Here is a 27,556-nt window from a genome sequence, read left to right as displayed (position 1 = left end):
AGAAATATTCCACGTTCTTAAACAAAAATACAAAACATTATTTCAAAAATAGAAACAAATGCGCGAAAAGACACATACATGCACGCACGCATACACACGAACGCAAACATGCACTCTCACATACGAGTGCACGCAAGCACACACATACACACGTGCGCATGCACGCAAGCATGCACACACACCAAAAAACAATTCTTCAGAAAAATGCAACAAAAGAACTAATGGCCTTTCAACAAAAATTGTCGCATAATCGGAGAGCTGGCAGAAGTCGGAATGAAAATTGAGAGATGATGAATAGTATCATTGGTCATAAACAGTCATCTCCTGATGCTGCAATCTGAAATATGTACTTCCTAGTGCTGAAACATAATTTATTTTTTGTCGATTAAAAAGGAAAAGATACCGAAAAATGTTTCCATTTAGCATCATACTACATGAACTATACCATATTGAAGAAAATTATTGCGAAACTGAGATTCGATTATAAGGACCGGGATAGCTTAGTTGGTAGGGCTTTGGACTCACGTCCCTTGTGTAATGAGTGTGAACCCCGCCGGCCGATCACTCTCCGTTTATAATGTGGCTCGAATGTAGTACTCAGAACGGGATAATACTTTCCATTTTAATACAATGCAAATTTAGCACTAGCTAAATTTGTATTGCAGTAAAATTTATTAACTACACAATTTAGCTAAATATCTATATTATTTATAAAATTGCTATTTAGGCAGATGTCTTCTTTTCTTCGATGTATTGTTGAGCAAATTTTTCTAAAATGTTTTCGGAAAATAAACGCATGCTTGTTTCTATGTGGTCTGTGATCCCGGAAAAAAAGCAAAATACATTATACTTTTGTGCACAAACTATGTGAACGCCATTCTTCTATCTGGTTACATTTACAAGATAGGATATGGATGAGGATTCTAATTTTTCGCGTGTAATTTTAAATATGAATAAATTGTCACTTGCGCAATCGTTTCTGTCCTTGACTGAACATTTTGGATGTCGGAAATGATTTGATTTGATTTATTTGGGTTTTTCTGGAGCCATGATGTTCGTTGCATATTCAAATCAAGCAGAGGTCGGTCCCAGAGGAGCAACATTATTGGATAATCATTTTGTAACTGGAAGTACGTTGTATTTCCGGGTGAACTATCATTGGATGTTTGTTCTTTTTAAGTAAAAAGAACAGACACCGCCAGTGTGTATATACCGTAGCTGTATACTCTGCAAGATGCAGACCTTTTAGTTTTTCATTAAAAGAATTTTATTTTAATCTAAATGGGCTTTTTTATACTATTTTTTATACTTTTTTATACTATTTTATGTTATTTTTGTTGAGTAAAACTCAAACTATGTTGACCATTCTGCGCCAAACAATAGGTAAAATTATATAATTTTAAGACAGTCATCGAAGGGAGTATGAGGAGAAGCCAAAATGAAATCAAGATTCAGATAAATGGATAAAACTTTATGGACTTTAAAAATGGAAAGAGTTGGACATGAGGTATCTTATCAAGCAAGAAAGAAAATGGAGTGCAAGACTTTTGAAAAAACTGTAAACTCTGGGCGTTGAAATTTAGACATTCAGACAATATATGCTGTACAGACATTTGACAATGACATCTCGAACACGGAGGCGGTTGTTCACTTAGCAACAAGTGAAATGGGTGAATCTAGTGTGTCCAATGCGTAAACGAGTTAAAATAGTTTTTACTTTTCTGTTCGCAAATGAGGACCAAGATTGCACATGGGGTTTTTGATAGCATGAAGTTTGTTGTTTGTTTCCAGGTCCCACTGTCTCTGCCATTTAGAATAAACAAGCATTTTAATAAGTTTCTTTATGTTGCTCACAGGAATAGTAATAGCGATTGAAGCAATCGCCAATATGGCAGCCTTGTCTGCCTCTACGTTACTTAAAATTCCAACTTGGGATGGTACCCAACAGGATAAAGTAGTATAAATACGAGAAATTAGTTTATTAAAAATATCTAAAACCTTTAAAACCAAAGGATGAGGATGAGGATAACTGGATTTTAGAGAATGTAAAACGCTTAAAGAATCCGTATAGATGATAAAAAATTTTATCCTGGTTATTGGAAATTTCTTCTAAAGCAATAAAAAAGCACTCATTTCTGTAGTAAAAACTGAACATATGAGTGAAATTTAAAAGAGGAAACTGTATGAGGGAAAACTACAACAAAAGAGACAGGAGTAGCTAATTTTGACCCGTCAGTAAAAACTGGATTAAAATTTTGATATTGATATCTCTGTTCCAAGAAAATTTCTTGAACAATAAATAATATCTGCTGTATCTGACTTGATAAAAGTTTCAAAAGGATTCAAATATTGCTCTTCAGGGATTTTCTGAAGCGGGAAAGTATTTTCCGGCTGAGGAGCTGCATGGACAGGCAGTAGATTTAGGTCTAAAAGAACTTTTGTAAAAAAGACAGGCATGAATGACATGGCTTGCAAATGTTGCTAAAAAATCTCGTCGTATGAAAAAATTCCCATTTTGTCGCTTGATATCTATCCAGTTTTAACAAGCTTCTAATCAGAAATCGAAAATAATTTCGAAAACATTTCGATCGTAATGTTTTCGAAAATTAAAGTATCGAAGCCGTTATAAGGAGATAGATGTATTAGATATCTTATTTTTCACTCACAGAAAAATCTTCAGTTATATTTTTACTCATACATTTTCATATTACTTGTAAACTACGTGTGAATTTGCGAAGCACTATACTGCATAGGTAGTTATTTTATTTAAGAATATACAAAAATTTCGTTATCAATTTTTGTAAATTTAGAGATTTTGATTTTAATTTCCAGATTATAGACGCCAGTGTTTAAAAATATTTTGTCTCAAATTCAAAAATTTCAGAGAAAATTTAATTTTTGAATAATAAATAAAATAGTAAAAGTTTTTTCAAATACCTTTTTCAGCTCTATTTTTAGCAGATTCACGTAAGTTGTATTGGGATATGGCTTAACAATATCAAATATGTTATTCCAAGATTCAGACCACATATTTCCTGAAAAATAAAAGAAATATAAGTAATCATTAAAATAATATTATTTAAAAGAGTTGCCATTTGCTAGAAAAATACGTCCAATAGTTTACAAATTCCTTAAATATTGATTGACATGTTTTAAAAATCAATAAATTAATTCTTAAAATTATTGTTTTTACTTTCTTGTAGGCGATTAATTAAAATAGGCAAAAATTCTATCTTGAGAAGTCGATGAATCTCTCTATATTTTTTTTTCTTGAATATTTTTTCTTTGAATAATATGTTTTCATGAACAAGATAACTCAAAGTCAACCAGCGAGTTAAAATTGTATATTTCTATCAAATTTGTGAAGAAATTCGTGCAGAGAAGGTCAGTGTATATGTCCGTCTATATGCATATGAGCATAATTCAAAAATTCGTTCAGAGGTGGAACTGAACATATGTTTTCATTTCTAAAATCGAAGAGTGCTATTAAGTTTCTGATTAATCATATCTATAGGCTAATAGATTATCCTCATATAAGTGAATGTAATCAACGATTCAAAAATTCATTCAGCTATGGAGGTAAAAATAAATAAATGTTTTTATTATTAGAATTGAAAATCTTTATTGTTTCACATCAAACATATTTTTGGATTAATAGTTTATTTTCACATATGTGAACGTTCATATATGCCATGGCACAATTGGAATTATGGGATCTTCTGGTGGAGAACTGTACACTCCCCCAAAATTATATGCAAATTAAATGTTTTCATTTGCATTAAGTAGTGTCAATAGTAATGAAAATAAAGAAAAGAGACACAATTTAATTAAAAAATTTTATAATGTTATTTTTTCCAACCAAATATTAGTAAAATTTGAGCTATTTGTCATCATCAAACATCTTAATAATCGTAGTGACTACAGTGATTTTATAGTGACTACAATATGCATGTATTTTTTAGCATAAACAATCGAAATTCATCTCTGTGGATGTTATTTGAAGCTCACTTCAAATTTTGCACTAAGCTTTTCTTAAAATCTGCATTTCAGATAATGAGTGAACTCGGTTTTTTTTTTCTCTCACTTGTAGCATCTTTAAGGAAATCTCAAGTTTCGTAGAAACCAGTTTGAAGTGCATTAAACGATCTTGATGTCAAAATGTGGAATTGGGCATATAAAGTTTGAGCTAAATCCATTCAATAACTAGGTGATATGTTTCTTTGTCTATCCTTATGTATTTATATATTGTTACGAAATTTCCGGAGCTTCGTTTGGATAGTAGAAGTTATATGGTGTGGAGAACGCTCAATCAGCAGGCGACAGTAGAAAATAGAAACAACGACATTTATTTACACGAAGACACACAAGACAGCACAAAGACGACAACTATATACAGCACAGAAGACGATTATCTTCAGCCGAGACGTGCAGCATACACAGCAGCATACAAGACTCTCTACTGCAGACAGTAGCGCACAGCTTAGTTCAGCACTAGCTTGACTCCTTCGCTGCTCTGCTAATCTCTGGAAGACCAGTTCTTTACCGTCGATTCCGACTACAACTCTTCAATTCACGACGACGACTCTGGTTCACCACTCCTCCCCGGAAGCTGCAGCTCCTTTTATAGGTCTCAGGAGGCGAGGCTAGAAACCTCTCAACCAATCAGGAACGTTAGAGGCGTGTCTCGGTTCCTACTGGACGGATCGGGAAAATTCTCGATGTTTCGGGCATAATCTATTTTGGCGTCAGAGTCGCCAAATGGTCTTCAAGTTGGTCGCCAAGCCCTGGGACCTCCCATGGAACAAACTATGCTGGGAAGCAGCATCACAGGTTCGTAAGAATATGATAGATGAAAAAAACCAAGGAGCATGATAAATGAAATATAGTTCCTGGTCTTGACACAAAGGAATGATCTATAACAAATTTTGGGGTCACCTTGTCAAACAATAAACATTTAAACTACAAACTAAACTAAATCTATATAATGAAGTTAAAGACAAATCGTACCGTATTATGGTGTTTATTAAAGAGAAAATTGAAGAGTAAACTTTACTGCTAATTATTAAAAGAATAAACTCATTGACTATAAATAAAGTAAACGAAAAAAATGAACAAAAAAGAGAAGAAACTCGACACAATCACAATTTTATATAGTTAAAAATAGAAATTGTAGATTTTATTACATATGGAGGATGAATTTTAACTGCACTGTCTTTTTTGTAAATGACTGCCGTAATTTTTTTTTCTGTGACATTATTGAATAAAGTAACTATTACTTAAGATACTTTCAGCAGTGATGAGAAATTAGAAGAAAGAGAAAAGAGATTAGAATCTCTAGTTCAAAATACCATACACAATATTATTTTAAATTGGATTTCTGTATTATGATTGTATCAATCATTGCATTCGGCGCGAAGCAATTTTCACATCATGCAGGTTCCAGAAACAATATCAGCAAAATACTATCAAAACGTATATTAAGATAAGCGACAATGAAAACTCTGTTTTGGAATTTATATCTGAAGAAATCTATTTTTATCATAATTTTTACTTGTCGAAAGTTCAATAGTGAAAAGATTTAATAAAGCAATAAAATTTGTTTCAGTTCCTTTGCAACAGTAAAAAGTAATATTAAAAATTATGTTTAAAATTTATTCAGAAAAATTTGTTAAATACAGAAAAAAATGCTTAGAAAGGAAACATATTTCACTGATTAGCTAATTTTTTAAAATCTAAGATCGTACAAAATTAGTTTTTATGCCTTAATATGTCTTGATGTAAATATGTCTAACCTTCTGAAAACGATAACATTTCACTCGGTTTTTAATTAATTTAAAATCAAACTAAAACTGAGAAAGGCCTTATCTTAATTTTTACATAGGAAGTATTATGAAATATAACCATATTTTTTTAAATAAAAGTTTTTGCAGTAATTTCGTTTAAATAAAATCATTATTATATTAATATTCAATTAATCAAAGCTTTGTTAAATATTATTTATCTTCTCCAGAGAAAAACTTACGCTTTTAGACGATATATGCAAGACTATAAATTTCGAATAAAATTACTAATCTGTGAAAAATCGATGAATTTTTAAATTCCAATAATCTTCAACATTTGTTACATTTAATTATACTAAAAGTCGAAGATTTCTTGTGTACATATCTGACTCAAAAAATTAAGCTCATAGCACTTATTTAACAAATGTTAAGCGCTAAATCTCCCTGTTGGGTTGAAAACAGAACTAAAACTCACTTGTACTGAAACTCACTTAATGAAATGTCGCATGATGAATTATTACCATGCTCTAGCTAAGGTATCTCGTCTTGTTAGCAGTTAATCCATTAGGAATAAAATCAGTAAGAAAAAAAATCCATTAGGAATAAAATCAGTAAGAAAAAAATTCCATTAGGAATAAAATCAGTAAGAAAATAAAATCCATTAGGAATAAAATCAGTAAGAAAAAAAATCCATTAGGAATAAAATCAGTAAGAAAATAAATCTATTAGGAATAAAATCAGTAAGAAAAAAATCCTTAGTACTTTCATTGAAATAGTTGCTCAACTGAAAATACTTCTGTCTTTTTACAACGATTGAGAATTTCCCCCTTCTTTTTAGTTGCCATGAGGAAGATTGAATTTCTGAAAAGGTCAGCCCAAATTCAATGAAAGTTTTGCATTGGAATAATTTTTGTTGTGAGTTCTCCGATGTTTCAGATGAAAGCTTTCAAAATAGAATTGCTGTGTCAAACGAAATGTTCACTGATAGCATGCATTTCTAGATAAAAACGAAGAGTCCTAACATTTCGAAAGTTGACAAATGGTATTTAACAATAAAGTATAAAAAATATTGTATGTATTTAATCAAATTTCTAGTTAATAAAAGATGTGCATTCTTAAATATTTGCCTTGGTATTTTTATTTTCAAAAATTAAAGAATCTATTTATTTGATGAAATTTTTTATAACACTAGAAGATTCTGAAACTATATGCAAAAGCCCACTGTGTAATGCAGTTGCAGCATTAACTTTTGCTTTATATTTTTTTCGTAAAAAATGATTTATAGTAAATTAACTCGCATTTTTATGATATTCCTCTATATTCCTTAAGATAAATACAGTTCCCATTAATTTGTAAATAAAATGATTAAATGTAATAAATGACAATTTTTACTGCTTTCATCTATATTTACCAAGTATATGAGCAGGAATGGGCCCGTCTTCTTTTATATTAACATGTGGATAATATTGTATAAGCTTGCGCCTTACATATGCATGTAATTGTTCATATAATGGTTTTAGAGTTTGCCACAATTCCTCTATTTCTTCCACGAATGTATCACTTTCATAAGCGTCCCGTTCAAACTCTCCAGTATCTTCAAAACCTGAAAATAAAATTTGAAAAATCATGTTAAATAATAAGTGGTACCTAAAAGAACTGTACGAATATTGGGTTCGCAATACAAGGCCTTAAATTTGTGATTACAGAATTTATCTTTTTTATAGCATGACAATGACAAATTCAGTTTTTCCATTCACACCTCCCAAATCTGATCAGATCTTTTGAATGGGAACAAATTGTAGACCTCCCTCTGTCTCTCCCTGACATACACATTGTATAGTCCAAACTTGACGCCGAATGATTTTCACTTTCTTCTTTATCTAAAGTAGTTTCTCGCCGACAAGCACTTCTTAGATGAGGTGGGGAAAAAAATAATAGGTAGAATAACCATTACAGACTGGTTACCGTCAAATGTGGCTGATTTCCATGATTTAGGCATACAAAAGATTGCAGAATGTTATGACAAATGTTTAAATAAATATAGAAAATATGTAGAAAATAGAGAAACGTGTAAAATATTAAATCACATTTTTCTGTGATGTGCTTTTCCTGTGACTTATGCTTTATAAGAAATTCATCGGATATATATATATATTGATGATTCAGCAAATATACGTAACAAAAACCCCTCCAACACGCAAACAATTAATTCTATTCTCGGCTACTTAGTTTGATAATAAGCCATAATGATCCGTAATGTTCATAATTATTTTATATATGATAATAATTAATAACTGAGTCCACCTTATAAAAATTTTATTTGAATAACAATTAAAAAAATTATCCCTTTTGACTTTTAACAATGAATACGATTATTAAAAAAAAAGACGTGTTTTTGTTGTGGTTACAGGAATCGCAAAGCCAAAAATAATAAACATCCAACAATAACAGACAAGCGGGAAACAAATTGAGAGATGGTTTTTTTTTCGGAAAGAAAAAAAAAAAAAAGAAAAAAGAAAATCGATTTATCAAAAGAGTGAAGAAGATAGTCATGACTCCAAGTCGAGTTTGCTCTGATCGCAGCTCCAACGCCTCTAAATTCAAAGGGATAAAGGTTGCTTTTTGTCTTCAAATCAATCAATAAGTTATGTGTGTAGGGCTTTCTGGAGCTACTCTACCCACTAGTGTTTCTTTTGCTGTTTTTTTTTTTTTTTTTTTTTGCTTTTTTTTTTTTTTTTTTTTTTTTTGCTTTTTTCTATTTTTACGGTTGAAAGTGAAAGCGATTAAAAGTGAAAAAATAAGTAAAGTATCGGAGTTAAAAAAATGAAAAAATATGAAAATTCGATATAAATAAAGAAAATTTAGCTTAAATAAATTGCATTGAGCTACAAGGTGCAGCTCTGTAACAATAATGGTCGAGTTGCTATTGGAGTTTAGCCCTCCTATTTCTGAGGGGAAAAAATTGAGATCATGTATATTTGCCTGTGAGTTTGTGAACATGATAATTCAAAAGTTTAAGCATTTACATCAGAGGTTGCAACCTGAGTTCGAATCCCTGCTGATATACAGCGAATTAATTGGAGAAGCGTGAAATTTATGCTAGTATTTGGTGAGGATGTGGGGCATTTTAATAAGATTTATTCAATTAAATTAAAATTAATTTACATTTATTTAAAGGAATAACCAAATCATACAAGGGGAAATAAAGGTTCAAAATTCGGTTTGTCAGAGTATACGTAAATAGACTATAACACTTAGATTCCATTAAAAATTGTTTCTTGAAGAAATTTTTCAAAAGTATGCGAAACATTTACCATTCAGACAAGCAATTATGTTGGACATTTCGTTCAAGCGGACAAACTTATCCTTCATCTTCTTTCCAGTCTTATCTCGCCACTGTGTCCAGTAGTACTTCCGTTCAGCTTCATTTCGAGAGGACAAGAATATGTCTCTGAGTTCTAAAAATTTGAAAAATGGAAGTGAAAATAACAAATTATTCATGCTAATTTTGACAAATGATTACATTTTATAATTTATTTTTCTTGCTTTTGAAAAAAAAACTGTATATTTATATTATATAAAAATAAATTTAACATGACATTCGTTTCAAGAGTAAAAATTTAAAAAAATTAAGTTTATGTAATAATAGGATAATTTTATAGACAAAGCGATAATTTATTAAACATCCTTTTTTCCAATCCAAATAAAACTATATTTTAAAACACTAGACTATGAACAAGCTAGATTCAAAGTGCAAATAAATAGTTCAAAAAAAAAAATCCCGTCTATAGTTCTTCTACTTAAAGTTAAAATCTTCATCAAATTTTGGACCAAACAATGTATTGTGTTAAGTATTTTTACTAAGTACACAATAAAAATTTTCCTTTGTATTATGAAGTTGCATATAAAAGTTCATATTAAATCTTTGTTTATTGAGAATGTTGTCGTTTATCCTGAATGAAAGCATTATCTGAGAAATATATGAAAAAAATTTAATAAAATAAATGTTTTAAAGCACAATTTTATTAATATGTTTAAAGGTAAATTTTTTATTTTAATTATTTTCTTTTTAGTATTTTTCATGCTTTATCATTATAAATACTAGAATACTCAAAGGAATTTTTTCAGAAATTCTTTACCCATTCGTGTCTTTCGTAAAGAATCAAAATTTAATTTAATAACTGATCATTAAATTCTTAAAGTATTAAAATAATTTAATAACATCGAAAAATATAAGAAAATTTGAAAATTTTAGAACAGGAAGTTAATGAAATTCCTGTTACAAAATTGATTGGCATTTTTTATGAAAGAAATTTTTTAAGGCTTCTTGCGTTTTTTTCTCCAGATCAAGCATCTTCTTCCTACCCTTTCGAAAGATTACAACATTAGGGAAACAGAGATTTAGAAAGAAACTATTTTCAGGCTTTTCAACATTTGTAAGTAAAATCCTCTAGAGCTTACACAAGAAATTCCATTTAAATTTATCTATAATATCTTGTATTACTTATCATTAATTATTTCTATATTTTCCAATATTACTTATTTTCAAACTTTTTCAATTTGAAATTTAATGTGGCGAAAACATTTTCCGCAATGAAAAAAGCGTTTCAAACACAACTTCTAATACCACTGCGTTACCGGCTACTCTTTTCTTGGTTAAATCATCTGATGGGAAATTTAAATGTGCATACCTAACGATTACCTATGAAATTTTACAGAGGAAAAGAACAAAGGAAAATCGAAGCTCTAGGAAAGAAATTGCTTTGGATAGCGAAAATTCTATAGAAACTTTCTTTTTGACTAATGTCTGATAGGTCAAATGAAAACTGTGCTAGATTGTGATACGCTTAGATATTACAAGCAAAACCAAAATTCATACGAGATAAAATTTACACGCAGAAAGAAAAGTTGGGATACTACAGATCCAAGTTTAATATATAACAGCTGATCCCGCTTGCAATATTGCCGAATTGAAAAGAGGCACTCGACTCTCCATGGCCGAAAGGTCATAATACTGATCTCATAATCAAGAGATTGTAAGTTCGAATCCCGCCAGAAACAATGTGATTCACAGTTTGTGTAAGTATTTAGTTCCTTTATTTCATGTTCCAGAAGATTCTGGACCTTTCTTTAGTTTACCAGATAAGTGCTCTGGACTTTTCTTACTGTCTCCAGAAAAGTATTCTGGAACTTTCCCTGCTAGTATAAAAGCAGATGATTTGTCAGTCACTGTGTTCTCAGTTCAGAGTTGAGTTAATAAATTGGTTTAGCTCTACTTCTTGTGTGTGTCATTGCGTTCCACACTAAAGTGTCTACGTGACAATATAATGCAATAATATATACAAGAATATGTAGAATTCGCCTAAAATTTATTCCATTCTAATGAAGATAGTTTCCGAAACACATACCTTATAGATATTACAAACAAAATCAAAATAATATGTGATAAAATTTATGTACTGAAAAAAGTTTAGATGCTACGGAAACATCTCATGCATAGGAACAGTACCACAGTTCTTACACACGAGATGGCCCTACTTTTAATGAAATAGTGCAATTCAGAATATGTAGAAATCAATTATTGCGTTCGTTTGGAGATGCTTTTCAGAAGTTTTTACCTGGTTCTAAAGACAAATCGCACGGATCGTCACTCAATGAACTGAAACGACAAAGTTTCGCTTTTGAGTAAATATCTTCCATATCGGTTGAAATTTCATCCATCTGAAAATATAATTACATTTTACTAAAATTATTTAAAAAATATTATTTGCTTAAACAATGTTTCTATTGAAATTTAATGTCCGTCAACTTATGGATATATCTACTCATTTTCGATCGAAGATTCTAAAGAGCGAAATGCTTCATGAAATTACTTTTAGTTAAAAATTATTTCTTTAAATAAATAAAAATAAAAAAAATTAAATCATTATTTTATTAATTTTAATTTACTAAGAGGTGAAAAGTATTTTTAAATGAAAAACTGGTAGAACAAAATAAAAACGTAAAAATTAGGAGCGCCGATCGAGATACTACATATAAATTACAGTTTTAACCACATTGTTAACATATTTTAATTTTGGACTGAATATTTAGGTTTGATATTTTTATATTTATTGTAGCTTAATTTTCTTATAGTAGGTTAGCGTGGTGTTGAGATTATATTTTTTATTTGATCTGCAAATTACCGATGCTAAAATCATATCATACTCTTTAGTGTCCTATAATAAGTTTCTGTTTAAAGGGTTCCGCATTTTTATTAATTTATGCGTTCTAGATTTCAATTTAAAATTCATTAGACTCTTTTTCTTCTTGACATTGATATTGCTTATTTCATTCTATTTTAGTCATACGATTGACGTTAGTAAATATCTTCGTTAGCACGATTGGTATTCAGGAAATACGTTATTCCTATTCTTAAGAAATTTCTTCTGGATATTTCATCTAGAATCAACTGTTCCTAAAAAAATCATTAATTTTTTAAAATACTAATTCAAAAGTAGATTGTTAAATTTATAAAAAAATATCGAGTTCTGTAAAATATGCAGAAAGCCTTTACACTCAAATGAGATACTAGATACATAGTTTCAATACGTAGCAGATAGTTTTACCACTTTTATTTACATGTCGTTCTTTTAACGATATCAGTGTTTATTTACACACTGCTTTTAGTAACCAATCCCGATTCTACATTTGAAATGTAAACTCCTACAAATATTAATTTTTGAATATTTAAATATTCTTAATAGATGATATATCCGAACACTGAAATCGTGACATTCACATGTTAACTCTCAAAACCTTTGCATATTGCTTTCTTTCTCTAAATTTTAAAAACATGTAGAAATAATATTACATTATAATGTCTAGTGACACGATTGCTCACGTCTATTTATATGATGCCTGATTATTTTGATATACATTTTAGAAAGGAACGACATATGAAATGATATTTTATACGAAAGGAACGATATTTTATATGAAATTTAGAAAGGAACGATTGTGACGAAAATTAACTTTTTCTCACTTCATTGCGCTCTTTTTCCGGTAGAACGTCTGATCCGATAAAAGAATAAGCTTTGAACCATTTGTAAACCAATTCGTTTTCATCTTTAAAATTTTTGCATGCAAATGATGTCGCATTCTTCCATGTTTCCAGGAAAAGCTCAGAAGATTCCTGCATCGTGTTCATCTAATTAAAAATAGAAACGAAATTGTTAAAATAGCACAAATAGAGAATGGAAAGAAATGACTAATTATTTATTCCTTCCTATATTTAAAATACAGAAGGAGTTACTTTATTCCATACTAGCCGCCTTTGGCGACCAGACATTTCGAAAAATCTTAATGTTTTTTAAAATTTTAATAATTAAATATTTTATGCAATTCCTACTTTAATAGCTTCTTCATCAAAATATTTTAAAATTTCAAATTTTGATAGTCATATAATTCACTCATAATATTATAAAGGCCTTTAGCCATAACTTAATATGTATCTCTCTTTAAATTAAAGTGGAAATGATTAATCTTCAATTAATATAATAATATTTTTTACTGAAACAAAGCATTTTTTTGTAATATGATTACTGAAAACAGAGTCACTGAGCGTTTAAACTTTATGGGCACTAAAGAATTTCTGTCTTAATTTATGTAATATCTCAAGAATTTGTCAACAAAATTTTCTCAGATTCATCATGAGTAGATCGATTCATTAACAATGTTTAATTTTAAATGCATCAAACATTAAGAAAATAAACAGAATTGTTTGGAATAATCGGCCGAAAAATCTTAAGCCTAGCCTCATTAGCGTGGGAAAAAAACTGAAGCCTTACTCATTTGGCGGTGGGGGGAATGAAAAGATTTTTTTGGCGGGAAAGTTAGTTTTTAATTAATAATTAATATTATAATTAAAAATTCAAAAAAAGGTACCCCAGGTGCACATTTCCGACCTCCAAGGTATGCATGTGCCAAATTTGGTAGCTGTAGGTCAAACGGTCTGGCCTGTAGAGCGCCAACACACACACACATTGAGCTTTATATAAGTATAGATAGATGAAGGATATAAAATGAAAATTATTTTCACTGAAAACTATATGCCCTTGAAATTTTGGTAAATCTCTTTTTAAATCTGTCTGTCTCTGTTTTAAACTAATTTTAGAATTGATAATTCCATAGTTAGTTTTTTCTGATCAAAACAGGTTAGAAAATGAAAATTAACTAATTAGAAAGTTTCGAAATCGAATTTTAGACTAGTGCAATATTCTCTTTGAATACTTCTTATAGAGGAAAGTAAAAATTTTAAGTTGCATTTTAGATAAACGTTAGTAACACCTACGAGAAAAAGGCTAAAAATTATTACCATTATCACTCTGTTGAGTTTAGAAAGGTCACTTTCGTAAACCCAATATATTTTTGATAATCTATGCAGGATGTCCGATGATCTCCGCTCCGTATCTGTGAGGAACTTCATGGCTTCGTAGGTGTTGGTGTTGGATCCACTCGGATATCTTTCACCAAGGAAACTGCACTTGGCAGTTACAGCAGCCAGATGGTTCAGTGCAACGAAGATCAGCAAGTACAACATCCTCTAGAGACAGAAGATGTTTTAAATGTAAGGATTTTGTAAATGATTTAAAATATAAGAAGTACGGCACATTAGAGAAAATTGTTATTGAATGCTATCTTTCATCATAGCAATTAAAAATTTTGAGTCTCAAATTAATCAGTACTTAATCGATTTAATTTAGAAATGTTTTATATTTAAAGTTCTTGTCAGCTTTATATATCAATATTTTAGCTTAGAGTTTTAGAAAAAATAAAATTAATAATTAGCGATGAGCCTAACAGCACAAAACTTCTATTACTTTGATGTATTATTCCATTGCGGAATGAATAGATTTACTACTTCTATCAAAATGTATCCGGAATCGAGGCATAAAAATTGTATTAATTTTTTGTTCCAACTTCAATGCATTCTTCTTCAATGTAATCTTCTCCAAATGTAGTGTATTTCTGCAAGTGTTTTTTTAGTCATCAAAAACAGGCTTAAAATAGTGTTTATGAAATCTTCCTGAGTTCGCAGCAAATTTATTTATATTGAATTAATAGGCATAAAAGGGTGACTACTCAGAGACAATTTGAAAAGTGGAAATAAGAAAAAGTCCAATCATGCCATCTCAGGTGAATCCAAAGCTTACGTAACTGCATTTGCTGAGTGTATGCTTAAAATCTAATGAATAATTTTTGTACTGTGAAAATACTCATTACCGTGGTGCAAGATCTCACTAGATTTCTCGCTATATTTCAGGCAATTTTCAGCGAACTGTTTTGCGTAAACCTACCAAAAAACTTAAATAATAATTTTATTGACTGTCTAGATAATTAATAGGAATTTATATTGCACCACATAAGAGTTAAAGAAAACAGTCAACATTACATTGATTTTTGAGACAACTTTGACCTGTATCAGTCTTTCCGCCTTACTTAACCTTTTGAGTACCATTCATTTGATTGTTAAAATGCATAAATCTAAGTTTCAAAAATAGTAATGATGTATTTAAAAAGAGGAATCGTTTTGAGAAAGCACATTATTGTGTTTAGAACAAATTCAGATTGCTTGGAACAACTCGAGGAATATCGCAACCTTAAATGACCATTTAAAATTGCTTGCGAGATACAAAATCATATAGAAACTTGTTCACTAATATATCATATCATCAAACAATGATCACAAAAAACCAATTCTTTTATTTCATTGATATCTTGATCATTAATTGAATCTGTCAAATCACAGACACATCTATGACGGATTCTCTATTACCTTTAAACTTTTAATACAAATTAAATATTATTGTTTCACTTCTTTAAAAAAAATTTTGAAACATTTCAAATACTTTTGTAGCAAAAATTTCACAGCTAAAACAAAATTCAATTAATTTTGTTCGATCAATTCAATTAATGTTTAACATACGCCATTTGCAGACGATATATGCGACGTATATATTTTAAGTATTTCGGTCACATTTTGATCCCCGTATTATGCTATGGAGTACGTAATATGTTCATATACATAATAATATAATATAATATACGTAATATGTTCATGCTATGGAGATGAAAAGAACGATTTTTTTTAATTAAAACTTCTTCCTCAATATTTATATTTTGGAAGTACTTACTTTTTAAGTGATTTCGTTGTTTTCTAGGATACGCCTATAATTGAGTTAAAAATTCTGTAATCTTTTTCTTAGAATAAAAATGTACAAAAATATAAACCTTCTTTTTGCAGTTTCTATGTTTATTGCATCTTATTTAATAACTATCAATAAATTTTATTTTTCAATCTTTTCTTTGAACAGAAAAAAAAATGCGTTATCAGTATCCAACAACTAACACTGATTGGTTTAATTTAATAATCTATTATAAGGTGGAGATGATTTTATCACCAATCTTATTGTCCTTGAAAAAATTTTCATAAATAATCGCTCGAGTAAATTTTAAGTTATAGTTTAAAAATATATTTTTGTGACTATTTTTACGTAAGAACTACCAGAAATGTATTTAAGTACACATGCACACGTTTGTTTTCAAAATTTCCTGCTTAAGACATTTCGTTGTATTGGTATCAAATACAATATATGACTCGTGTCAATTTAATTAGCTGAAATGACCTAATCAATTTTAAATAAATGAATTGTTTTGATTTTACAAAAAATTTGAATAATGCAGGAAACAAATGGGCATAAAAACTCTACTTACTTGGCTTATTTGGAATAAGACCCGAATAATTAAGAAGGGGAAAATGAAATTTGTTTACAAGGTATTACTTTAATGACTATAAAAAAGCGTTTTTACGTTTTATATATTTACATTTTATATTAAAACATCATTATCATCATTAAAATAGTTTATTCTGCTTTTCTCAAGTTTATTCAAAATTTTTATTTGTGGATTGCTTTTTTCCCTCAAAGTTCTAATATATTCTTTTAGGTTCATGGCATTTTATATTCATGGCCATTGTATTTTTTCTATTCTAAGGAAAAGTGAGATGTTTTGTAATGTAATTGCAACCAAGTTCTTCAATACAAGTTCTTATTAAAAATATTTTATTTCTAAACACAATTAGTAACCAAAGTATGACCTTTAATCTCGTACATTTCTTTGCAATGCCCCAATGTGGTCATATCTCTGTTTTTATTTGCTCTTTATCAAAAATATAGATTATCTTTTACCCATTCCATTTGTTCAAGAACTAGTGTTACTCTCATTAGTATGTTTTATTTCTCGCATTTTCACCTCGATTTCTTTCTGTTCATTTCAATGCTAAAAACAATACTTGTGATGTTTCAGGTATTTGAGAGTGAGTCATTTTAAGTCATAGGAGAAAAGCTGATTAAATATACGAATTTAATTGAGATGATTTCATTAGAAATCAAAATCAAACATCACTTAAATCGCATTAATAGAGCATTCTCCATAATAAAATTAAAATGTGAACCTTTCTTGTAAATTTTTTTAAAAATAAAAAAATAAATAAAAAAGAGCTATTGCAATAAAAATAAAAAAATGTAAATGATAACATGAAATCTTATACCGCATTATATCCAATGATGATAATTATATTTTATTATAAGTTCTTTGATTAAAATTTCTAGATAAAAAGATTTATTTACTCACTCTTATCTTAGAAGATATATGATATAATTTTCTTTACTAAATTACTTTTATTATTTCAATAGATTGAAAAGAGTTTTGTGTATTTGACAGAAACCTGCAGAATATCAGGATATTTTATAAACTTCAAACACAATTAGTAAAACAATTTTACGACTGCATGATTCTTTTACTCTAAAGTGTGAATACTATCAAGTGGGAAATACTAAATTTACGGATTACAGTTAAAATTTTAGTATGCGATAATTTCTTGTAATAATTATTCTGAAATAAATTTTTAAAATATATTTTCAGCATTTTTATGTTTTGATTTAAATCGATTTTGAATTTAAATTTCCCAAATTAACTATGCTACTTTATTTTCAGAGAACACAAAAAATATTTATTTTATCAAAATAGTAATTAAATATATACAAATCTCCAGCTTTCACTTCAATGTTTGAGCAATTAGATGCAAAACAAGACGATGTAACTGTTATAAAGTAGGAAAAAAAACTTGAATTCTCTGCAGTCTAGTTATAAGAAATATAGAAAGAAAAAAATTAAAGGAATTATAACTGCCAATTAATTAAAGGAAGTTACTTACTGATTATTTTTATGCATGATAAGGAATAATATAGTGTTTTTCTTCTTTTATTCAGCGAAAAACATATTACGTATAACCTGCAGGCATATGCATTCAAAATGTCAAATTGATAACCGTTTTAATCTTCAAAGGATGTCCATGTAGTTGTCAAGGTTTATAAGCTTTATTTAGTTAAAGGTTAAATTCTTTTGTAGCTTGAAGTTTTGTCTTGATTAGAACGACGCAGAGAATTCATATATTTTGAAATAATCAAAATGGCCAAATCCTAAATCCCAATCATTCGTCCGATTTCGCCCATTTTCTTAGAGAGGTCAGAAAGCTCATGACCTCTCAGTTGATTACTAGAGGTAACTTAACCTGCTCATCAGCTTTGTGACAAAATTCATTGCACAGTTCCTCAGCCCCAACCACAGCATCTATTTCGCCAATTTCTATTACGCATGGAAGTTTAAGATTTATAGATACATTGTTAATGGTGGCCTGTCCCATTTCCATTCAAGAAAAATCACAAAAACTATATTTCATTGCATATTTATGTTCCCCAAACCAGTCACTGTGATGATTTCGTCAATTTTTTAATCCCATGGAAGATTACGAGCCCCTACATTTGTCATGTCCCAGCACCGCTGCCTTTCATTTTCTAGAAAAAGGTCAAAATAAATTTTTATGGCTCACTCAACCTCAATAACTGGACCGATTTCTTCAATTTATTCTCCGAATAATTTCACCTCTTTTCAAGCATAGTTCACCTATCAGATTATTTAATTATTATATTGCAAACATGCATTAAAACATTACTTTATTTTATTTGAGATAAGATTTAGTTCGTTTAAAATCGATTGAAATGCCTATATTAATATTACGGGCGTGCAATTTCTCATTGAAGGCAATTAATATCTTAATTATTTTCTTCATTTTGTAGAAAAAGCTATTTTAGTATTAACTGTAAATATTACGTAATTCGTCTCATTCTAAATTAATTTTGATTTATTAATTGCAAGCGTTGATTCTAAATAGTGCTTAAGAGTATTACATCCTTTTATGCCGAACAATTGGAAATGTTTGACCCTCCACTTTCTCCACTGCAATAAGACAACAGAGCATTTTTTATGGTTGGCTTCGTACTATAGCAAAGGGAATCGGATTTGCAGTTCTCTTTTATCCATTTGATCACTGAAAAAAAAGCTTTGGATTATTTCCCTAACGATCTGTTGTGTCTAAATTTTGGCACAAATTTAAAATTTTAGTTCTTTATACGAGCATATGGCCAACAACATATGGCAATACACATTTTGACAAATTTAGTTCAAAATTAGACATAGATTATAAAGTGGCTAGTAGGATCGTTATATTATCTATGCGATTTGCTATCATTCACATTTAGAACCATCTCTATCTCTACCAACAATAAAGATGAATGTGTTTGTGTTTGAGTGCTTTTTGGTGTTCCGCAGGCCAGTACGTTTGACCTACAACTACTACTTTTGATACATAAGTGCTTCGGAGGGTGAGAACGAGCAGCTGAATACGAAATTTTGAAATTTAAATTAGAAGTTTAATTAATGAAAAAAAAACCAAATGAAATTTTCGCAGTTTTAGGAGATAACTTCTAAAAATATTATAGCATATATATCCTTTTATATCTTCTTAAAATTCTAAGAACTACCTTTTCAATGAAAGCAATTTTTGCCATATATTCATTATTTCTACTTAAAAATATTTTATGCGAATTAAATAAGAATCAATGCCATTGTTGAAATAAAATTCAAATCGTTTTCCTTGTTGCTTTTAATATTTAATTCCAGCTTTTTTTTTTCTCCCAATGTTGATGATCAAGATATAGATATTAGGTTGTTTTTTCAACAATGAATAGGTTTACAAAATACAATATTAAATTGTATTTTGTTTCGAATACATTTAATAGAGAACGTATCCTGTGTTTTTTACCTCATTTATGCACATATGATTCATGTGCAACAATTATATGCACATAAATAAAATTTTTACATTTTATATATAATTTTTGTTACTCATTTGAATGAAAATGGTGCTTAAAACTATAAATTCTATTTTTACTTGTAATCAGAACGGAACTTAGTTTTAAGTAAAGAAGAAAAAAAAAGAAATGGAACGATTTCAAGTTTGTTGTAATATAAATTTGTAAGAAACCAAGAAACTGTTTGTAAGAAAAGTCACGAATAAAAATGATAAAGATTGCTGTAATTTTCTGAGCATTAAGATTTCTTTCTTTATGTCCTAAATTTTAAGGAATTCTTAATTCTTCATCTTTTATCTATAATTCAGTTTATTTTATATGGAATTTTTTTAACGTCGTGTCATTTTGAATTTCTCATATTTTCTTCCTAATATGTTCCTTTATGTATACTCCATTTTAGTCTTACTTCCATTTTCTCTTTTTAAGTTCGTGAAAAAAGATTTCTTGACAAATTTAATTTGAAGTTTCTGCTATTTTCCTTGTAGAAAAGTTTCATGCAAACAATTTGATATAATGCATCGTCTTCCTATATGACATTTGGTTTCAAAATAAATACGTGAATCTTGTTCACTGCATTTCAGGCGTGAATTTACCGATTATCAAAATTAGAGAGATTTTTCCACATTTCATATTTTATCCAGCATTCAAAACAAAGAATATGGTTATTAAAATCTGAACCAGTAAACAATTTAAAATGATTTCAAAACCTTTAAACGTAGTTTAATCATTCCAAAAAAAAGCGTAGAAAGTGGAAAAACATGTAGTACCATGATAATATTTTGGCTCGGCCTTAAAACACAAAATTTTAAATCTTTAACATATCCAATTTTGAAAGTGCTAAAGTTGAACATATAAATAAATTATAGCCCTTTTTAATAATACAAACTTTATTAAATTTATAGTAAACAGTACTTTTCGAAAAACAGAAGCATGATAATTTTTTTATCTAGCACTGTTCTTCTTCTATAGATGACCAAGATATTGCATCACTATCCAAATGAAGGAATACATATTAATCTTTAGAATTTTAACTTTATTTCGGAAATGTTTCCCATATACAATACACTCCCGAGTATCCTGCCTAATCTGGTGGATGGACTGGCCGGATAACAAAAAAGCCGGATTGTTTGGAGATCTATGAATTCATTCCTTTGCCCACGAATACCAGAAGACAAAGTTTTTAATCCAAAATTCACTGTAATAATAGGCATTTTCTCGATTCTTATTGAGATCTAAGCCCTCCGTTTATCTCAATATGGGCGCCGTTTATCAATGAATCATATTGACAATCAAAATCAATTGTTTGGGTGATTTTTCTTGAGTTTACTCTGAAGTTTCTGTATCTTTTTTTTCTCCTCAAAACTTTTTAGAATAAATTCTTCACTGCAATACAGCATATCTTTGTCATTGTCCTTTTTCAATCGAAGGCTAGGTACAATGTTTTGTGTCACAATTACAATGGGACTTTTTCAGGGCGTAATGTGTTATGATTATTTTTGCTCTACTTTTACAACTGAAATCAAATTATTCGATAAATAAAATTTGACGTTTGGTCCCGTACATTTTTTTTCTTTGCAAAACCTTCATTTTGTCTTGCTGATTTGTTTATATTTGTCTTCAGTTGCATATTTCTCCTAATGCTTTCTTAAAAAGAAAAAGATTTTTTTCCTCCACATTTGCCAATCAAAGTTGTTTAGAAATTTTTCAGGATTCTAAGTACAGAGGTTTCTAAGTTCAGGATTCTAAGTGCATTGCTGTAACAATACGCCATTTTTATTTGCATGTTTTATTTCTCGTACTTTAATCTCGCTTCATTTCTATTTATTTCAACGCTTAAAAAATATCTGTAGTATTTGAGGTATTTGATAGTACACAGAACGCATACTCGCAGGTCAAACCAAATCAAATATTCAAACAAATATCCAAATCAAATATAAAACCAAAATCAAATATCAACAGTAAACATAATATCAGAACTTTTTCCGAAAAATAAAACTTAAACGTGAATTTTTCCTTGCAAATCTTTATAAAAAGAAAAATGCTTCCTAATAAAAATAATAACGCAAGTAATAAAAAGATATTTAAAATATTATATTATATACAATAATAATAATTATGTTTTATTATATATTCAGTGATTTCAATATGAAGAAAGAAGAATTACTTATTCTCGCTTACATAAGATAAGTTAATACAATAAAAGTGCTGTAATTTACACTAATTGTTGTTAAAGTATTTAACCAAAATTTGGAAATTAGAAATTATAGCATATTCTAAATTCTAATAATTATTTTTTGATAATATAAGCACAATAATATACTAAAATGATATGAAATTTAATTGAAATGCTGAACTGTACCATTATATTGTATGTTGTTTATACAAGAACAAACTTTATATGCTACTTTTAAGGATGTATATAGACTTAAAAACTAATTTCTTAAAAGCTCCCACCAAAAATTACCCGAATCAGCAAGTGTTATATATGCTAAAGTACTATTTAAATATATTTATATCCTAAATATCTATATCTAAATCCCAAACTGAATTTATTCCATTTTCAGTCAAGATTTGATAATACATATTTTCCGCTGCTAAATTATTTTGGAGTGATTCCTTAACAACGAACTAAATACACTTTTATTCTATTTTCAAATTGAAGAGGAGTAAATATCAATTTATAATAACCATATGAATTTTTTAAAGGAACTAAGAATAAATGTTTATATACTACCAGTAAAAGAATAGTCTGGCGTGGAAGTTTTTGAATTATTCTAATTCTTGATTGTAAATGCTTGTAAAATTAAGGTTATGTTCTACTTTAAGTTGGTGTCAATTTCTTTTCGAGAAATATTCATCAATTATTTTGAATCAATTTTTTTTTTAAAAAACCAATTAATATTTTACAGGAGAAAAAAATACATACTATTATACCAGTAAAGGAAAACAATGAAAGACAGGAGAAAACGAATTACTGTCATATAAGTGAAAAACCATATGAAAATGCCCCATTGAAGTCCATTCCATATTCATTCACATGCATATGATTAGTGTCAATTTGACACTTATCTTCAAAACTTTTCTTTTCCGATTGCATATGCAAAAGTAAATTTAAACCCAACTGGAAATCACTCTCCATATTTTGGACACGATGCCGTTCAGTGAAACACATTGATAATGTATCCAGAAATAACTTTTCAACTTTAAGGCTGCAATGGCATAGTGCAATGGCACCACCCTTGGATTCTGGAAAAAAATTTGTGCTTGCGTCATTGATGTACATTTACTGACATCGTATGCCAAACATCCCTTAAAAAATATAAAAGTTTGGAGAAAGAGAGAGCATCAGTTCAGGTATCGTCTTCATCATCACAAGCGGTTTAGAACTATCCCTGTCCCAAAATAACACTTGTGTTTAGGTATTGCAATACCGGGATACCGAATACCAGTATTTTGAGCCATTTGTACAATTTTGTAATACCAGTATTCACAAGTTTAAATGCAGTTTTTTTTTTGGTATTTACTAGACATTTTTTTAAATTGCCTCCACTATATGTTCAGGGATCACCAACATAACAAAATAGTATACGTTTTTGTTTTTATGTCTCCCTAACGGGCGGAATTAATTGGACTGTGAATACAAAGTTGCATCGTACAATCAAGAGAAGTGATAAAATACTTTTTGACAACAGATTGTAAAAACCTCCGCGCTTTTGCGTAAGCGTTTGGATGGGTTTAATTCGACAAAATAGGGGTGAGAGGAAAGATGAAAGGAGGAGATGTTTACATTTACAGAAATCGCACAGAAGAAAGGCATACCGAAATAGAAAATGTCTTACGGTATTTACATAATTATAATGATTTTAAAAATTAAATTGGAAAAGAGACTAACCAATTCAAATCTGATCAAGTTTATAGTAAATTTTCTCAAAATTTGTTACCTACAAACCTATCCAAATTCAGAAGAATTCGGTACAGTTCTCGAAGATTGTGATGACACTAATATCAATAGTGAAAACGAATTGTCTCTTGAACACAAATTAGAATTAGCGATAAACAAAACAAAATCAACAAATAAAAATACAATACAGAAATCAGCTATATCCAAAACCATTCGATGAGAAATCGACTTAGTTGAAGATGAGGGATTTAGAGGTAAATACTTGAAAAAAATATATCGCGCATTGCTAACAGTACCACCAACTAGCCTGGATGCCGAAAGAGCATTTTCGACAGCTAGTAATTTTTGCACAAAATTACATTCCAGGCTTAATGACAGTACAGTTGATGCATTATGTTTTTTTAAGATCACATTTCAAAAATTTGTAATAGTACCACAGACTGAGTAGTGATATTTACACTTTTTTGTGATTTAAATAAACAAGATGTTCTTTTACATTTTTGTAATTCTTTATATGCAGTTAAAATTTATAAGTTACAAATTATTTTTTGTGATATTGACACTCTCTAATAAAACTGGCAAATAAAACAAAAAAAACGCCTGTGTTTCTTTTTTTTTTCTAAAATTTCTGCTACCGGTATTAATATTTAAAAAATATCGAATACTGGTATTGAACTTTTGGTCCGATATTGCAATCCCTACTTGTGTTGTTTCAAAATAGGATATTAATATAACTAAATCAGATATTTAATCAAGTTTCGGCCTTTAAAATGTAAAAGAATTATCTTAAGACCCATTTTTTTTAAATTCCATAATATAATACTGGTAAATTGGACAATTGGTCGTTGAACGTCGCGACTCTCATAGACCTAGAATTCGACCTTTCTACATCTTCAACTTTCTCCCTTTGTAAGGCTTTTGAAATCAGCTATTTGTGTCAACAAGTTGTTCGTGACTGACCTGCTTTTACATCAGCCTCGAATAGATTACTTTATAAACGTTTCAGAATTGAATCGTAACTGACGTGTTTTGTCCGAAGGGGGCGTAGCTCAGATGGTAGAGCGCTCGCTTAGCATGCGAGAGGTACCGGGATCGATACCCGGCGCCTCCATTAGTTTTATTTACTGTTCGTAACATTAATTGAAGGAATTTAATGCTTAAATTAATGCAGAACAAAAATATTTTGTTTTCATATCAAGTCACCTGGTGGAGACCTTTCATTTCCTTCGGAAAGAGAAATAAGAAATTTGAATAATTAAAAAGGTTTGGGAGGTTTGATTTTTTTTATCTGTAGCAAAAAAACTTTTTTTAAATGGATCAAAAGATATAATCAAAATTTAAGATATATCTTGGCCACATATTTATATTTAGCTGCTAATTTGGCATGCTTGTTATCACAGCACATTACAGTTAAATTCCGTTAACGAAATTAAATCATTACTTTTATTTATTTATTTTGGATTTTAAATCGTACAAAATTAAATAATATTTGCTATTACAAGAAATATAATTTAAATAAAATTTATTTATAGAAGCATAGATTTTTGGCTCTCAATAATAATCGACATTAAATACATTTGGTTATTTAAAAATTATTGTTCGAGTTAAATTTTCTAAATTTAAAATAAGGCCTTTTATTGAAAGATTTATACATCCAACAAATTTTTAAAAAAGGATAGATTATTTAAAAAAACAGATGGATGAAAATGCAAAAAGGACCATCAATATTTAATAGGATGTTGTTAATCTTTAAACACATGATGTTACCTTTACTCAACATTCCAAATTTTGTCTTCTAAAATATTATGAAAATAAATTTTAAACTTTAATGGTTGTTGCTGCCAATAAGATACACACTAAAATTATTATTAAATGAATTTACAACTAATAGGCGGCGTCTTGAAAACTAATAAAATATAAAATAAAATTGATGTGATTGCATATCATTTCTATTTTGTTTACACGCTTGAGAATATTATATTTTATTTCGCAAAGATGAAATAAAAGTGGCTAGTTGAAAAAAAAGATATTTTGAGACCGAAATTTACCACTTTTTTCGGCTTTTTGATGGTAATTTTTTCCAGTTAAATATTTGTTTGTGTTGTCAAGTTGAAACAATAGGCAAAAGATTTCGTTAATCGTACAGAACAATAAATAGTTTTTATTTTGGATAACCAGGATTGATTAAATATATTGAATGAAATTTGAAATAAACTACTTATATTTTATATCTTATAATTAAGTTTCTGTTTTAGAGAAATATCTGAGTTCAAGTATTTCAAATGTTTGTCTGTATTTCATCTAAGATATTTTTCTATAAAATTTTCTGTGTTTTTTTTTCTTTGATATTTTTCAAAATACTTAGAAAAACGTATTTAATTGAAAAATGTATTGAAGAATTAATTAACAATTCATTTAATAAGGACGATAAAGGGAATATATTTCTATATGTGGATTTTCCACATTTCAAAGGATGGCAGTAAAAAAATGCAAAAAATATAGTGTTGATTTGCATTTCAATAAAAATAATTGTGTCTAAAATTACCACATAATTTCTTAAATAATATCAACATGTATTTATCATTATAACAGAATAAAGATTTTTTTTATATTGCACATTGATTTTTATATTTGTATCAGAAATTAAATATTTTGAAAATTAATTCGTAGAAATTCTTTTTTAAAATTCATAAAATTTACCGGTATTAAAAATTATATCCAGAAAATTTTTCCTATAAAGTTTTACGTTACGAATCCAATTAGCAACACTAAACTTTAATCGCATTATTTTGATTTTTTTAAAGCATTTCAAGATATTTGTAATTTTTTTTATTAATATTTAAAAGCAAATTTTTTTACTTGCCGTTACTTGAAATAAAATATGATTTGTAACGAATTAATCTTAAGATTCATTTTTAAAAAATGGAAGTGAAAATACATTTTTAATTCTTTGTTTTTAAATCATGCATTTAAGGGCTAAGGAAAAATTCATTGCTTTTTTAAATCTCAGCTTTATTTTGTAAATTTAAACTACATTAACTACTGGCATTAACTTTAAGAGTTCAAGTTCTTATTCTGCAGTATAATTTCGTACTGAAGAGAACCATGAAAATAATTTTATGGTCAAAAATACTTCCATAAATTTCTCAAAATAGAAAAAGTTCTGCACTATTTATTATCATCTGATGATTACATTGGCATCTCCAATTTAAAAGGGCGAATTATTTGCACCGCAATTTAGTTACACAGTAAAACACAGATTTTTTAATTACGAATTTGTTAAAATTTGTGATCTCAAGCATCCTCAATTGTTAAGAATTGTTAAATACTGAAAATGCTGAATAAAATTGTATAAATTTGAGTAAAAAAAGGGAACAATTAATTAAAAATCATTGTGAACTTTTAATATCGCATTTTAATTCAAGAAAATTAGAAACTAAATTGTGGACGGCATTTTTATTTTAAAAATTTGAATACTTTGAAATGACTTTATTCTAACATAAAGAAAAGTAATAAATTTTATAAACTTCAAATAAAATTGTGTTAAAATCACGAAATTCTTCTCTTCATGAGTGTGAATACAAACAAGTTGAAATATTAAAATTGTTGATCACATATAAAAT

General features: G+C 28.8%; 1 protein-coding gene and 1 non-coding gene across 2 annotated transcripts in view; one reads left to right on the top strand and one right to left on the bottom strand.

Annotated features, from left to right (window-relative positions):
* LOC129962313 (angiotensin-converting enzyme-like) overlaps positions 1–27,556 on the bottom strand; it is a 107,330-nt gene that overhangs the window by 13,932 nt on the left and 65,842 nt on the right. The window contains 6 exon segments of the mRNA XM_056076059.1: positions 2,938–3,035; positions 7,192–7,383; positions 9,095–9,238; positions 11,399–11,501; positions 12,805–12,969; positions 14,137–14,364. Coding sequence (XP_055932034.1) covers positions 2,938–3,035; positions 7,192–7,383; positions 9,095–9,238; positions 11,399–11,501; positions 12,805–12,969; positions 14,137–14,364 — 930 coding nt within the window.
* Positions 24,972–25,044, top strand: Trnaa-agc (transfer RNA alanine (anticodon AGC)). The gene has a single exon. It is a non-coding gene; the product is annotated as a tRNA-Ala (tRNA).

Source organism: Argiope bruennichi, chromosome 2 (assembly GCF_947563725.1).
Source record: "Argiope bruennichi chromosome 2, qqArgBrue1.1, whole genome shotgun sequence".
Lineage (NCBI taxonomy): Eukaryota > Metazoa > Arthropoda > Arachnida > Araneae > Araneidae > Argiope > Argiope bruennichi.
This window is presented reverse-complemented; position numbering and strand designations above follow the sequence as displayed.